The sequence below is a fragment of the Planococcus citri genome, chromosome 3, assembly GCF_950023065.1.
Source record: "Planococcus citri chromosome 3, ihPlaCitr1.1, whole genome shotgun sequence".
NCBI classification, from domain to species: domain Eukaryota; kingdom Metazoa; phylum Arthropoda; class Insecta; order Hemiptera; family Pseudococcidae; genus Planococcus; species Planococcus citri.
Window position 1 is genome coordinate 51,131,335 of NC_088679.1, and position 17,117 is coordinate 51,148,451.

At 33.3% G+C, this 17,117-nt stretch overlaps 1 protein-coding gene across 5 annotated transcripts in view; it reads right to left on the bottom strand.

Moving 5' to 3' along the window:
* The window catches only part of LOC135839922 (uncharacterized), a 201,129-nt gene that overhangs the window by 174,891 nt on the left and 9,121 nt on the right, over positions 1-17,117 (bottom strand). For all 5 annotated transcript variants that reach the window (XM_065356187.1, XM_065356188.1, XM_065356183.1 and 2 more), the window contains exon 2: positions 16,280-16,473. In XM_065356187.1, coding sequence (XP_065212259.1) covers positions 16,280-16,450 — 171 coding nt within the window. In that variant the 5' untranslated portion in view covers positions 16,451-16,473. The remainder of the gene's footprint in view (positions 1-16,279; positions 16,474-17,117) is intronic.

The window sequence follows — 17,117 nt, forward strand, 5'->3', positions numbered from 1 at the left end:
CTTACTCCGATCTCTCTACATTACATTCCTACCAAATAAAAACTTGTTATCGTTCTTGTTCTTGTTACGAGTAGAAGCAGGTAGTTACCCACTGCTAGTAAAAACAGCAAGAAAGTGAATAGGAAAACTTATATCATCAATTTGTCGAAAATACGTAGGTAGCCTATTACCAAAAAATACAATGTTAATTTTTTCATTGTGAAATTTCCTCGTTAAGTAATTGTCTTCTCCTGAAAGAAATAGCTTGAATCATGCCATTGGCTCTGTAAAGTCAACTTCAAACAGATGTGTTTTTTTTACGATGAACGTGCATTACAATAAATTAAGTAACCACTTTAAGCGAGTCACAGAAAAAAAAATGTGGGAGAATTTTGACCAAATGCAGTGAAAACTTTCATTTTGAGCTAAAAACTACTTTCAAAAATTTTTAGCTCTGGAGGTGCCCCTGGAGAGAAGATATAGGTCCTTCAAAGAGGAAACATTTTCTAAAACTAGACAGCTAAGCAAAGCTTAGCTGCAAAGTGTGCGTAGCTAGCTGCCTTTTCTACAGCTATAACCGTTATTGCATCTAGGTAGTGCATAAGTGAATCAACCATGTCACAGTGATGAGAATTTTTGAAACTCTCACTGCTTCAAAATAATAATTGTTTTTCAGTGTTTTCATATTTTCCAAATTACAATAGGTATTTCAGAATAATTTATAAGCTTGTATTGCTTCTAAATTAAGAAATTTCTAGTTGTTTTTCATAGGTAGTTTGCATTGTTTTAAAATTTACAAAATTTCAAATCGATTTCCCGAATTCCCCATCGCTACAATTTCATAAAGTTTTCAATAAATTTTCAGAATTTTGCATTGCTGCTGAGTTAGGAAATTTGCAATCAATTTTTAGAATTCACATTGCCTCTAAATAGTCAAATTTTGAATAATTTTTCAGAATTCTTATTGTCTTTAAATTAAAAAATTTCAAATTCAATTTTCAAGTTCATATTTTCCACAAATTGTAAAACGTTTACTCAATTTTTGGAATTCACATTGCCTCCAATTTTTCAGAATTCTCATCTTCTTCATAAATATTAGGTACAATACTTATTTCATAAAATTTTCAAGTTCACATTATATGCTCATATTATTTTTTTTAGAATTTCCATTGTCTTCAAATTTATAAATTTTCAAACCAATTTTCACATTTTCAGAACTTGCTTTTCATTCTAAATTAAGAATTAAATCTTATAAAATACCTATGTTAAGAATTTGCATTGCCTATTACACGAAAAAAATATGGGTAATTTTTACAAAAAAATTTAACTAAATACTCATAATTAAGTACCAGATCACATTCAATAATTTTTACTGTAATTGTATAGTAAAACTTATCATTTTAATAAATTTTGCTATAGGTACCAATAGTAAAAATCGTTTTGTTTTAATAATTTTTACTAAATCATGATAATAAAAATTACATGTTTCAATTGTACAAAAATTAGTTTAATTACTCATTTTGAAGTAATTTTTAAATTATAAGTAAAAAGTTGAAAATTATTCATGTCAAGGTAATTCTTACTATACTTATGGCTATAGGTAGACAAAAAATTAATGAAATGAATTTTTAGTTAGCAAATATATCATAATTCATAACTCAATTTCAGCATTATTTTTACCCCATTATCATGTACCTACTACATAGGTAACTCCGAAGCATTTACCTATCCAATTTTCCTACGAAAAATCTGTCACCTACCTACTTACCTCACGGGGATTCGAACCTGGGTCCCTAAATTTCCTATTCCTACCTACATGCCCTAACCACTCAGCCACCACTTCGCTACGAGGGTTACGGCATTAAAATAATATATTTGTTTGGTAAACGCCCCACCAAACTACTCCCACTTGGAATTTACAGCTAACAGACTGGGGGTGTAACAGGGTACAATGAAACACAGCTGGTGATGGAATAGACTGGGGGTATAGCAGGGTACAATGAGCGGCAGGTGTTCTACAAGTCCCCTTTTCCCTTTTTTAGGATTTAATGCATTAAAATAATGAACTAAAATTGCAATTACTCAGCAACTACCCATCCGAATTGAATGAAAATTAATCTATTCCCTCCGTCTTAATGATTCTCAAATGGTGTCCAATAGGTACAAAAAACGGTTGGATAGCTTAAGAGAACATTCAGTTCCAATAAAATTTCATTTCTCAAAGCGAAACCAATAGTGTGCTACGCACACTAAAAATCGTGATTTTTTCTCGCTCTGGCGCCCAATTTTTTTTGGAAAAAATGTCCTGGTTTCAAAGATGTATTTGAGATTGGCCGTTGCCATCAAAATCTAAAGCCATTTCTAATTAGGGTTCTACAGAACGGTTGAAAATTAAAGGTTGGTATCATTTCTGAAAATGGGAAATATTTTAGAAAACAGTGTTGCCAATTTTTTTGATAATTATTGCTATTTTTCTCAATTTTTTGTAATTGTTGATAATCACCAGAAAAGTTGGCACCGCTGTGCACTAAAATATGTTGAAGTACCTTCATTGAGAAGAAAAAATTTCCAAATTACGAATTTACTCGAAAATAAGTGATTTGCAAATTTCCAACCACTCGACAGTAAAATCTTAAAAGTGGTCTTGAATTTTGATGGCAATAGCCTAGGCCGACGCAGATTATGAAATGCTACCTGTAAACTGGACCATTTTTCCCAAAACAGGTTGGGTGTGGGGGCACAAACGAAAAATCAATCATTTTTATAAGAAAATTCTCCTTTCTGAGAAAACATATTACGTAATTATGTCCCCTTCCAGAGTATCTGTGAGGCTAAAAAGTTTGCTGAGTACCTAATTTTCAACTCAGAATGAAAGTTCTGCTGAATTTAGTCAAAATTCTCCGACATTTTTTCTTTGCGAATCACTCTGATGTAATTCATTTATTTATTTATTTTATTTGTGGTCGAAAGTTCGAAAATTGGAAATATGTTCGTTACCTAAACGATAATTTTTTACAATTTTCAGGAAATGAAAGCAAAATGAAACGTCGAATTGACACTTTTTTAACACATCCTCTAAGTAGGTATAAGTGATCGCATTTTCTGATATTTTTTCGATCCTATCTCATCGTATTTGAACATTTATGCAATCATCAAAAAATTGGTCAATACCCAGGACTTAAATTTCGTTTCAAATCGATCGAATTTTTTTCTCAAATTACATAAAAATTTTCCCATTTAATCTAGTTGAAAAAATTTCAAGAAAAAACACTCGAATTAACGAAGAAAAATTTTTAGAAAAAAAAGCAAGAAAAAAATCGTAATAAAAAAATGTAGAAGTAAAATACTTATGATTTAGTAGATTGCGACAGCAAACACGAAATATGAAGTAAAGAGGAAATGAAATTGAGGAAATAGGATAAGTGGTTGAAAAAATATGAGTACCGGAAACCTTAAAAGAGCAAATGTTGGGGAAAGTTGTAACAAAAAAATCACCCTTATATAAGACGTTGTCCTCCGCTTTCAGTAAAACTTCTTAATATCATCTTAAATCTTCAAGAATTCTTCTATGTCTTAAAATGTCTTCCACTTTATACAAATTTATTATTTCGTAACGTGTTTTTTATTGCAACGTTTTCGTCGATATTTTAATCAAAATGTCTGGTAAACGAAGGAAATTAGTGTCACATTAGCAAACTACGTTTATAAATTTTATACCGGGTATACTTATATACTTCTTTCTATGCTTGTAGTATGAAAAAAATTATATTACGATGTAAAATAATAAAGTGATTTGGATTTATATATTTTTTTTTTCTACATCTTAAGTAAATTGGTAAAATTTGAGTATATCTAAGTACACGACGCTGGTTGCACATACGAAACACATTATTAACGTTAAGACAAAGTTTATCAGGAAGTCGGACCGAAGTTAATGGTGAACCACATTTCACGAGCATGAGTAATTATAAAGTCGAGCTTAACTGAATAGTGAAAAGTACGTGCGAAAGTTTCTGAAACATGATAATATCGCGTGAAAACAAAGGAATGTTAGTAACTAACTGTTGGACTCAGTTGCATTGAATTTAACTATTAACTATAGACTTTCATTTTACATATAAAGCGATACAAAACATGATCAGGCTTTTCATGCACGTAGTGTGCCAAGATTCTATCTTGAATTTTATCTGCCAGATTTTACTCGAGCAAGCTTTAAAAATTTTCGTTTGCTATTTTTTTTCCCAATGACGCGGTATATCACATCTGTTTATTGGTAGATATAACTTCGTATTCGTATTCTAGATCGACGTACGGTAAAGTAGGTACCTACCTAACATTTTGCCTCCAAGGTGTATGCCCAAAAAACAAACTGTTTTCCCTGTTTTGGTGTTTTCATCGGATATCCGGAAAAGATCGAGGTAAAGGTGTTGTAATGCAAAGCCTACCTAATCGTTAAATTATGGTTTACCACTGTTAAGTTATTCGTGTTATGAATTGTATATTTACACCAGTCCATTTTCAACCCTTATTGTCCATCGGAAACATTTAAATATTGAATACGATCGTTTCAACAACACTGCAGACGGGAAATTTCTCATAAGTACCTACCTACTTATCGTGTTGGCCAAACCCATCTCGTCATAAGTCCTTAAATAGTTCCTGATTTAGATGTCGAATAACTCGATTATGGGACAGAACACAGAATGATACCAGCAGGTATAAGAATGGATGTAAGCCTATAGATATGACGATAAAGGTAAGAAATACAAATGTTTTCGATTAAAAATAAGCAATAGAGGTAAGCCACGCAAAGAAAGAAGAAATTATAAGGTATAATGGCAGATATTAACATTACGTTACCCCTCATAAAGATCGTATTTATAACGTTAATTGTTACAGAGATACTTTACCATTCATCCTTGCGTGTAATTAAACAACTTATTGTATACATACGTATTGCGAAACCCTTATTCTCAACTGGAACTTGTACTATTTACGTTCTTAGGCCTGTTCGTATGCGCGCAATGATACTCAGCATTATGGAAGAAAGCGTTAGGGTGAAGTCAAAGGGTCCGAGGAATTCGTTTCTAAAACGCCTCAGGGTACGAGGCTGATAAAATTTAATTATTTCCGGAATTCTGTGCTAATTAACTTTCTGGGCTGCACATTATATCGACTGGTAAAATTTTCTGCCTTTTGTTGGCGGCTGCGAGTTTAACCGAGTTAAAAATAAAAAGATCGCATCGAGGTTTCGTGGTTTGAGATAAGAAATTCTTCTTCGTTCGTACGTTTTAACTCGTGAAATCTTGAAATAATTCGTAGCTTTGATATTAATTCGAATGCGATGAAGACGAATTTTAGCGTATTCTATTATTCTTGGTAGATTGAATTTTTCCAGTCGTCGCAGTGGGAAAGGTGGATTTGAATAATTGGAAATTATTTTTTTCTTCAAATTAATTCTGGCGGAAAAATAAGTATATTCGCAAAAAAAATAACACAGATTTGTCTCAAAGGTGTGGAAAATGGTCGGTATAAATTAAGTAGAATTGAAGGAATGAATGGGTGTTTGAAAATCATTCTTACTTAATTGATTTTTTTCTTCAAATTGTTTCTAGAAAGGAATTTGTGCATATTAGGGAGATATCTCAACTCGCATAAAATTTTTTGAATAGGACATAACAACCTTTGTATTAAAATAACATCAAAAAATACATCACTAGCCGCAATTTCAGGTTCAAAAGTGCATTTTTTGATTTTTGGTGAATTTTTGGGCCGCTTACTCGAATGTACCACTTAGTAGAATACAATAGAACCACAGGGGGTAAAAACTGTATCCAAATGTTCGATGCTAAATGACCGCCAATGTCCCAAAAGGTGTATCCGAATGTCCAAAGTAAAAAAAAAACTTGTATCACTAGAGATTCCCATAACATATCTGGGTTTTGACGAATGTGGAAGCCAATGGTAAGTACATACAACTACGTGTACCTTGCATGCACCATAAACATTCCAAAATAAGCGTAAAGTCGATGAAGACGGGTTCATGAAAACCCAAAACAGATTTGTGAGAGGTCCCACTCCCAATCCTGGAATTATGATCGAATGTTAGAAACCTCGCTGCATTTTTACTTCAGGAAAATCAGACTACAAACTATCGAGAAAAATATACTTTTTTACAGCTGGAAAGTCGAAGCCCCTAAAGGGCATATCTAGGACCCCCTCCAAACCCACATGCATATTTTCCAGCTTTCCAAGCCGATTTCTAACAAGTTGATTTTGATGAATTTTTTTGCCTCCTTTTGTTTCTCCCTCTTAACTTAATAATTTGGACACGCCTCAATTTTTTAGTCGTAGTAATCTTCACTCATATTTTTCAAATGCAACGTAAAATTACAGAAAATATGAAATTCCTCTGGCTAAAGCTGAAATGTTCTTATAGGCCAAGGAGAGGGGGAAGGATGAAAAAAATCAGACATGCTTAAAATCCAAGTAAAACAAATATGTATTATTATTACTTATTATTATTTTTTTTTTTTGAAACAGTATGTGGCTATGTGCCTATAATAAATCTTAATTGAGAAATGAAGAAAATTCTAAAATATCTTTTTTGATCTTACGATTACGAGTAGAAGTAGATCATTTCATGACTATTAAGTATACCTTTTCTCTGATATCTAACATTTGAAGAGTGATATTCCAAAACTCGCTTTGTCCATTTTCACAACTTTTCAGGAGAAAGGAAAAACAGTTTCCCTTTAAACGGGTAAATTGGCTTTTTAGGCGAGTTTAACACTTTATTTGGGTGGTTTTAGGAATAAGTAGGAGTGTAGGTATTCACTTCATCCACTACATACTGCTTAAAAAAATTTCAATAAAAATGGACAAAGCGCGTTTTGGAATATTATTTTTTTAAATTTTTTAGTGAATTGGCTATTTTGGTGGGTTTAACACCTCATTTTGGTAGGTTGATGATGTAGGAATGTGAGTTAATATGTACATACTTTATCTACCAGGTACCGCTGAAAAACGCACTTCGATAAAAATGGACAAAGCGAGTTTTGGAATATCACTCTTCATTTGCATATAGGCTATAGTACAATTCATTTTAAAAATCTCCAAATTTTCAAAGCGTAAACTTAAAAGTTCTTCTTCAATTTTGAAAAATCAAAACAATTTCACAGGTAAGTTTTTAACTATTTTTTTCAAATTTTTGAAATTGGCAAAAATGATTTAAAAATTGGCATCATTGCTTAACAAAATATTTCCCCAATTTCAGGAATGATCCCCCCCCCCCCCATCGTGCTACTGATAACTACTAATTGGCATATTCGAATAGACACCGAATTTTTGAAAATCAAAAAGGTCAATAACAATGAGAAAAAATTTTAATTTCACCCAATTGACCTACAAAGCTGAAATTTGCCATTTGGGATACATTCTGTTTTGGAACCGAGTTCGAGCCGTTTTGAGTAGTTTTGAAGCCTCAGATTTTTAAAACATGAAATTTCTACAAAATTTCTCTAAATGAAATTTGAAAGCCGAAATTCACGCTGCATCTCAATTTCAACATGCTGAGTCGATTAAAGGCGTTTTCAAATCGTTATAGAGTCTCCAGCAGCTTCTTAAAAATTCCAGTTTTCCGAAAAAAAAAGGCCATAAAATTTGTCCTAATTAACTTAAGCACGTGTTGTCGAGATTGATGCTCGTTACGGTTATCTACTTGACCGATCATACGTAATTTTTGCACAATTGACGTGTTCCCCAGCGTTTTTGACGGGGAAAAGCTGAAATTCAGTTTGATTTATTTTTGACGTAGGTATTTATTCCAAATCTATTACAAGTGGCTTCAAGCCGTTTTGGATCCTCCTGCGACTTTTTGGAAATCCCATTTTTAAAACACCAAACAATCTGTCCGTATTAACTTTGCTCGTGATCAGTGCTTGTAACCATATTTTTCCAGTTTACCTACCTATTTATATCCTTTTTTTGACATTTGAAATTTTGACTGGTGGTACCTTATTATTTTAAAATCTTGATGCGATCGATTGTATTTTTAAGTGTAACTTTTTCTTGGAAAGAAGGTGCATTTATAGTAATTCTCTCGCTTAAGATAGGTATGTAAATTTCAAAGCATTGAAGTGGATTCGGAATTTTGCTAGAAACAAATTCTTGGTACAAATTTTTATTTCAGTTCGGTAAATTGTTAGATTTGCATTAGAATAAGCCCGAACGTGGGAAAATGTTTAAGCTGTAAGGTAAAGGTAAAAATTGAGCGGCGAATGCAATTTCCTTAGCAAGTTTCCGACGTCAAAGGTCTTTACCGCAAAAGGAAAACATCTTGCATGAAGCGAAGAAAGAGGTAGCTGATTGTTCGTGCAACCGTTATCAAAGAATAGACCTCAATGTATATAATTAATGGTATAAAGGTTAGGAAAACGCGCTCATAAACGAGTTTTATACAGACGTACGCGGGTGCTACTCACAAAAGGCGTTAGTGGTATTAAGAAAACTGGCGGACCTTCGAATAAAAACATAGGCCCATTAAAGGAAATATGGTTCGTCTTTTGTAGTGGGTCAACTAAACCGTGAACCGCGAGAATAATAAGACGATGGATATGGTTTTCCTTCAAGGAACTTACAACTACAACGCTGCTAAGCTTGTGTGTTTGAATAGGACGAAAAGCATATAAGGCGAAGACCTTCAATATAATCAGCGTTCCATAACCGCAAAACCGGGCCAGAACGAATAAACGTCCCCGCAACCCGAAGGCGAGCGAAACCGACCTCGGCTGAAATAAAGGGTTAAAGACAATACACGAAATGGCTTTCTCTTCTGACAAGAAATACTCTTAAGTTCACCCCCGTACCGCAACAACGTTTCGTCACTCGGCGAAACCATATTTTCTACTATCTCATGCACGCTTTTCTTACTAATTAGTTTTAAGTCGTGTTTTATATTTTGATCGTAAGCCTCGGGATGGCTCTGGATAATATTACTTATTCGCGTGCGACGACGATTCTGCGCTGCTTCCGGGATATTGCAATATCCTGTCGTAGATTTACGAATTAAATCGCGTTAGATACATTATAGTAAGTGAAGGTGCGTATATAGAAGCCAGGGCTAGGTGTTTATGAAAAATGGGCTCCTGGCGCACAAGCCGTGATCGAGTTAAGGAACCAAATCTTTTAAAATTTTACTTTCACGAGCTCCTGGCGCACAAACCGTGATCAAGTTAAGAAACCAAATCTTTCAAAATTTTATTTCCAAGTCGAGAAAAAAAAATTTCTAAGAAAATCAACTCTGCCAGTTAACGAATTTCTAATACATAAGTGGTATAATGAATAAAATGGCACCATTTTTCCAAATTAATTCGCCTTAAAAACCTTACATTTAATTTTCCCTAAGTAAGTTACGATAAAACTATCTTAACAATAATGCTTAATAAAAGAAGAAATCGCACTTAGAGAATAGAAAATTATTAGAGGATATCGAACAGTTATCCAATATCGAACCAAAAATAACGAAAATAAAGCGTAGATGCACGGATTACAGATGTATTAGCTGAAATGAATTTAGCGATAGAACATGGTTAAGACGTCTACTTTGATTGCCCCAGACAGAAGGGTATACGCAGGCAAGAATGTCTCTATTGCTCTTTTGGGTACTGTAAAGATCGTAAATACGCGGAATTGTAATATACTTCGATATTGCCTTCCTTACATTTATCTGCGCTCGTTTCCCCGCATGCATTAGCTCATGCACTCAGAAGTGCTTTAAATCTATATGCAATCGTACACGTTCGTTCGTTCGTTTGTGTACATGGGAAAAGATTTTTTTTCAACGTGCATGTGTAGGTATGTAGCATACATATATATATCTTTCTAAAAAGATGGCATTTTCGACGAATTTTCATCCCATTTCTCGAGAAGAAATTGTAAGATGGTGAAAGATTTTCGAATGTGAATTGCATATAAGATTAAAATATTTTTGCGACAAATGAATAAATATAGGTACGCATTGGTCATATTTATATCCTATTTTTCATTAAATTTATTGCATCATCTCAGAATTTAAAATAATTTCTAAAATTAAACTAGAAATTTACGTTTTCTGTACTTAGTAGGTAAGTACCTACCTATATATAATTACTGTCGATTGTTTTTTCCCTCCATGTTTATAATTTAAATCTGAGTTATTTTGATAAATTCAAACCACCGTAGAGTCCGTAGGATTGTTAAATTTGTAATTCGGTTTTTTTTTTGTGAGTAATTCAATTACCAAAAATTAATAAATTATGTACCCATTATTGAAAAAAAGGAAGTTTCATTCGAACGACAAATTTTGAAAATATATTTATTTATATGAGAAACTAATTTGCCGACTAATCTAGAAAGTTAATATTTTTAAAATTCTGAATTAAAAATGTTCGAATTTCTCATAAGATTCATCATTTTCAAACCTTTTTTAAGTTTTACATCATTTTTCAAAAACGTTGAAAAGTGTTTTCATAAGTTTCCTGTAGGTAGTCATATGCAATTCATTTAAAAATTGTATTGAAAATATCAACTGTCCAACCACAAAATTTGGTAGTACATATTTCAAAAGAAGTGTCAGTTCAAAGTTATATTTTGGCAATTTGTAAATTCCAAAAAATTTCAAAGTCAAATTTTTTAAAAAAATGCAGGTGTTTTTTTTTCAAGACATCGTCTTGAGTGTCCCAACTTGACTTTTTTGCAGCCTCCAGCGATGTTTTTCTTTATCTTCAAAAACTTAAAATCACTCTGTAACAGCTCGAACACGAAATTTTGACCAATTTGTAAATTCCAGAAAATGTAGAAAGAATCGAATTTTCATATAACGTATGTAAGTATATACAACCAGCAGATTTTTTCCACAAGACTACAAGATACCGTCTGGCATATTTTTACGCTTATTCGACTCAAAAAAATCTCAATGAGACCTTTTTGAAGCCTTCAACAAGTTCTCAAAGGGTATTCCCGGGTAAAATAGGTGAAATTCTCCTATCCTCGGATTTTTTAAGTTTTGATTGAACATTGCTAGGTATCTACCTCTAGAAAAAATGTTGAATTTTCCCACCCCACCCCCTTGCCCAAATGATGAAAAAACATTTTTTTTTGGGGGGGGAATCAAACTTTGACGAGTTTTGAATGTAAAATTTTGATTTCACCCAAAGTATACAGAAGAGACATGAGTCTAGCCACGTACATTTTTTCAACATTTTTTGGCCTCCGAGGGAGGAGATATTGACAAAAGAAAATTTGAAACCGCTATATTTCCCAATCTAATTCCGGTACACGAAATTATGTTTCTTTTAAAAATACTTTTAGACGGTACCAGGAATTTTTCGAAATTTTTTCAAATTTTTCCTTTTCGTAAATTATCTTTGAAGACTCAAAAAATTCAAAAATGCGTTTTTTTAGGGTGGCGGCATTGCCAAAAAAGCGCTACCGTCGCTTTATGTAGTTCTGAAATTTTGCATACAGGACTCTAAGAACCGTTGAAAACGAAATAATCTCTTGAAAGTTAAAAACTTCATTTGTGGGGGGGGGGGGCCTGAAATTGATTTTTTTCGTGAAAAATGCTTCAATGTAGGTAGCGCTATTTACGCCTTTTTGGTACCTACAAATTACAGAGTGCAAGTTCAAAAGGTTTCTTTTTTCAGTAGGTTATTACTCATTGGCGTATTAATTTTTTCGAAAAGGAAAAAATTTGCAGATGAAAATATAGATCTGAAAATCGAATTCTGTTGATCTGGAGCTTAATTAGAAGTTGACTTTTCTCTAACACTGCACGTAAGAATTGCCCTAGGAAAGCACTGTTAATAACTTCAGTGGCTTAAAATTTAAACCCGTCATAAGTCAACAATTGTGTGTCAATTAAGACAGATGTATAAGAAATTTGAGATATTTTTACAAGTTAAAAATTTCATACCAATCACTCTTCCCGTAGAAAACCACTAATACTGGCTCTACCATCTCCAACTTTTTGAACTGATTACGACCACTTTCAAACCGATCTAGAGTTTTCCGTAAAAGATTATTTTTCTCCAGTGCCCTTAGATCGTTTCAAAATGACTGCAACCAATTCGAGGGGGTCAACTTTAAAACCGTTCAATATGCTACCTATAAGTCATTTTTTCTCCCACGAGGTTGCTTTTTGGGCTACCTACCTATTAAGTAACATAATTTTCAAAAATTCTCTTCAGACACTTGAAAACCAATTTCCGCTCAATTAGATTTGATGGACCGCTAATTTTTCCTTATAATTATATGTATTAAGCAACCATCACAATTTTCATGGTGGTAAAAAGTCATCATGACCATCATTTTCTGAAAAAATACATATAACACTTACCATACTATTCTGCATTGTTTCTTTTCTTTTTTTTTTCAAAGTTCAAGGTAGGTACTTTTCAATTTTTACATTTGAAATTTTAAACGGTAGGTACCTATTTAATTGGTTTTTTAGTCAAGAATGAAGTCTTCATGTGCATCATAATATAGATTGGTCATGCAGTATGTTGTGGTGCAACTTGCCATGTCTATGTAATTGTATATGAATCGTGAAGGGTCCGTAAGTTTTAATGAGTGGGAAATCATATTCTCATTCATTTCAGTGAAGGTAGTTTTATAGGTAGACTGCTGAAAAAATTAAGGCGAGGAAAAAAATCTGTCCGAATCCGACCATCTCGAGAACAGTGGGAAAAAAAGAAAAAAACACCGATCTCTAAAATATCTGGAAATATGCAACGTTTGCAAAGTTTTGCGTTTCAGAACAACTTTCACGCTCAGCGATTCCTTAATTAGAAAAGGCGAACCTGCATATCCACTCCATCCCATTCTTCATTTTCTTTCAGCATTTCTCCATTTCTGCAAGCTTTATTGTAGAAACTGAATTTCCTTTCTTATCGGCGTTAAAACTGTCGTAATAAGATTAATATCTTTTATTATGCTTATCTGAGTAGACAGAAAGGGCGAGATTTTTAATTTTTTTTTCTCGGGTCAAATTACTTATTTATGAGTGGAAACTGAGACCTAATGAACCTTTGTTTAAATGCAGAGTAGGTGTTCTTCGGCGACCTTTTTTTTTCCTAAATGCGTAGATGAAAATTTTGTAGGTAGTTCATTAAAAAAAAATGTACATAGTTGGATAGGTTGCGGTACTTTCTTGAGAGAAACGCGTACAATATTGTGGTAAATATTTGAATTGGTGTAAATTAAAAAACCTGCGGTATATAAGAGGGATAATTTATCTAGATTCGTGACGGTAGGAATTAGTAAACGTGAACAAATTTTACCCGTAAACTGTCTCTGGGCATGTTTTTGAACGATGATGAAGGTGGTATGAATTTTATATGTTGTACTCGTAGTTGAGGTAAAGGGAAGTAGGATATACCTGTCGCAACAAATACCACGAATTATTTGCTTTTATAGGGTCGAATGGAAAGAAGTTTGGTCGATTATTGGACTAAGTAGACACAACGTTGTAATATTGAGAGGAAAATCTAAAGTAGACCGAGTGGCGAGTGCGGGTAATGTAGAAGGATAGTCGAAGTAGTTAAGACGACCTGGTACAACATAAATCTTAAAGTAAGAAACAGTTATGCAGCCGTAGTATTACAAGGGTTAGGTGACCCATTCATAAATAACCGCCAGGCAAAGTGAACAGGAAAGCACCATCTGCCTAAGAACTACTACCCTATGCTTCGCTGTAACGCCACCTTTGTGCTAAAACTATTTCTAACGGTTCACGGTATTTGTCTCCATCCTAATTACTACCAATTATTCTTTAAGATAATATCCACCGTCTTGCTAGTCCTCCCACCACCAGTATTTTCGCTGCTCCGCTTTGTCGTACGTATAGTATACGGTCTAGCTACTATATGTACGGCATTTCGTCTTTCCTTTCCTTTCGGTACTTATTAGCGAGCGCCATTTACCCTTTATCCGAAGCAGATGACGGCGCCACCTCGTATTATTATCTAATACCGCTTTTGAGATTTATTATTTACCAAACCGCAACCGGCATCTAACTTCTTACCGCCTTTATCTTCTCATTTTACCGCTATCTTACCACCTCTATCTGCATCGCGAAAACGGAAACAATGGTTTAGCTGCAATTACCTAACGTCTACCTTTTCCACTGGATAAGGATATTATTCCATTAAATGATATTTTAAAACCTTACGTTCAGTTTCAACGATGTGGTCAGCCGATTAATTCGCCAGCACTTTGCCAGCAAATAGATATTTTACCTACCTACCTCGTCGTTATAGTATGTAACGCGTCGGGTACTTTCGATCGTCTTTCAATTACCTTATAGGAGCCTTACCGTGAAGGTATTGTACAACTATGCTCATTCGCAAGATGTGTAGAAAAGGCAAATATGCAATAGTGATTTGATTTTATATTCGTAGTTTCCAATGTGCTATTACCATACAAGAATCCCTTTCAAATTGCTATAAGTTTGAGAAATCGATATGAACGTATTGAGAACAATTCGTTGATACTTTGATTCTCTTAAACATAAACGAATTCTGTTATCTTCCATACGAAAATGTGAGAAATGTTATTTAAAAAGGTAGCAGGGAGATTTGACGTCCACCCATAACTTTTTCCAATCAAATATTCGGGCATTTAAGGTAACCTATACTTGATTCTAAGTACAAAATAAGGACTTACTGGTAGGTACTTAATTAGCATTAGTCAAACTCGCTCGTGCAAAATGAGATTTGTAGTACATATGAGGTAGGTACCTGCTTATACTTATTTCAGTCCAGTTTTTGAATATCATTTATTAATTCATTGATTATTTAAAAAAAACTGAATAGGGGTTTTCAACGTGTTTGTTCCTTTCTTTTAAATCAGTAAATTAATGATTTTTTTGTAAAAAGTTTTGAGCATTCTGAATAGGAAAATAATATACAACAATCAAAAATATTTTTGAAAATAATCAAGTTTTTAGTACATAAAATACACTCGCGTGCGGAGGTTTATTAAGCAAAAAAACCTCTTTTTTGATCTCATCTCCTTCTTGGGGAAAGCTCAAATCCCAGAAGATGATAATTTTGAGTTTTACTCCTATTAACATGTTTAATCGATCACTAGGCACCGATATTTACAAAGAATTTCCAACTATCTTATTATTTTTTGAAAAGTCAATTTATTATCTGACTAAACCATCTAACTTGAGTAAAATTTTTTGAAAATTTTTCAAAAATTTGTTGAAGGCTCCAAAACAGTTTGAAACTCCGTCCAATCCATTTTGGAGATCAATAATAGGGCACGTGTCAAATTTGAGTTTACTAACTCAATTACATAACATTTCGATTTCTCTCCCTTTTTGGTCCTTTGACTTTTAAAAATTCACCAAAAATCGAAAAATGAACTTTCTTAAGTAGCAAAAGTTCTGATTAGTAGGGTATTTTTGCATGCTCATAAAATGATCTTCCCTTCTTAAAATCCAAGTTTTAGTAGAATTAAATTTCTAACTAAAAATTGAAGAAATATCACAACAAACGAATAGGTAATTCGATAAACTAGTAAATAAATATGGTTATGGTAATCTAACTTACCTAGATGTCTTACCTGTTACAAATAATAATAATAGGTAACAATGCTGTTGTGGATTTGCAAAAAAAGGTAGGTACCTACTTACCTTTGAAGACGTTCCATATGATAACCTATATAATACCTACTTTAGGAAAGTCAACCCCTGAAAAATGTTACCTTGATGTCCGTAATCTCAAAATTAACTTTGAGATCAAAAAAAATATATGTATACGTACAGTTCTTTGGTTTAGATAATACTTATAATACCTATTGACCTAAAGCGAATAATTTTCACAACTGAATGCACAAATTGCCGATTTCATAATCAAAAATATGGTTATGACAGCGAACTCTACTTCACCGAGTGCGAATTAAAATCAAGTAGCACCGCTTTCTAAAAACTTTGTCTGACATTAAATGTTTCAAAGATTCTATCGCTTCTATAGAAATAAACAGAGAGCGGTACAGATTCTTTATGGCGAATAAAGATTCCGAAATTGTAGCACGAACTACGAAATAATAACCGCTTCAGAGTTAAGAAATAAAAATTGATTATTCAGATACTGTATATTTTAGAAATTCCTTGTCGTCAGTTTTGTTCTTAGCTGCACGTAGTAGGTGCCAAGTTATATCTCCAAGTTTCGTAATTTGATGCCAAAATAATCGATAAAATTGTTTAAATTTTCACAATTTTCTAATTACTCGAGCGTACGAAAATGCAGCTTACCTTTTCAGGTGCAGGTGGTAATCTTAGTTTATATTTTATGATGAACGAAGGCATCGTTGTGATGGGTTTCGGCGTGTTATTTTCTTCGGTGGGTAACATTTTTGGCGGAGTTTTAGGCGAGCTGCGAGTTGAATAAGATGAGGATTTACGTTGTTCCATTTTCGTATTCATTTGAACTTTGAAGATTAGCAAATCTGTAAAAAATTAAAATCTTAGATGAAGATTTGCCAACACGTGAATGAAAAATCTAGTAGCACATTACAATGGAGAATATATTTTGCAATATAGGAAAGTAGATATAGGTATTATTATCTTTATTCATATTTCAACTTTGGCCATGGAAGTGGCTATACGAATATTGACTTGTTATAATGAACTGAGTACACATTGTCGTATCAACATTTATTTGGAAAATCAGATAGACAAGTGCGTCGTCGCGATTTAAGCGAGATGAACATCTGTGTTTCTCGACCATAGCGCCCAAGTTGACTGATTTTCTTATCTCGCCGCGAGTAATATTCCTTTTCGTCTTGCTGCTGAATCATACACCGCTATCTTCGATTTAAAGTATTTTGGTGGGGTGTTGAAATTTTTTTGTGCAGAACTTACCAAATTTGTATTTTACTACGTTTATGTAAAGCGCGCTCGCATTTAGACTTTATGTCGAACAAGTCCGCGTATATCCGATTTACTTTTCTGGCGGAATGCTTTATATTTACATTTAGGTTTTAGATGAATGAAATTTCATCTTAAGACATTTGCATAATAATGACGTTTTCGATTTTTCTTTACCTTATGTAGTTTGAACAAAGCTTTAGTCAGTGGGTACTCCTTAGAA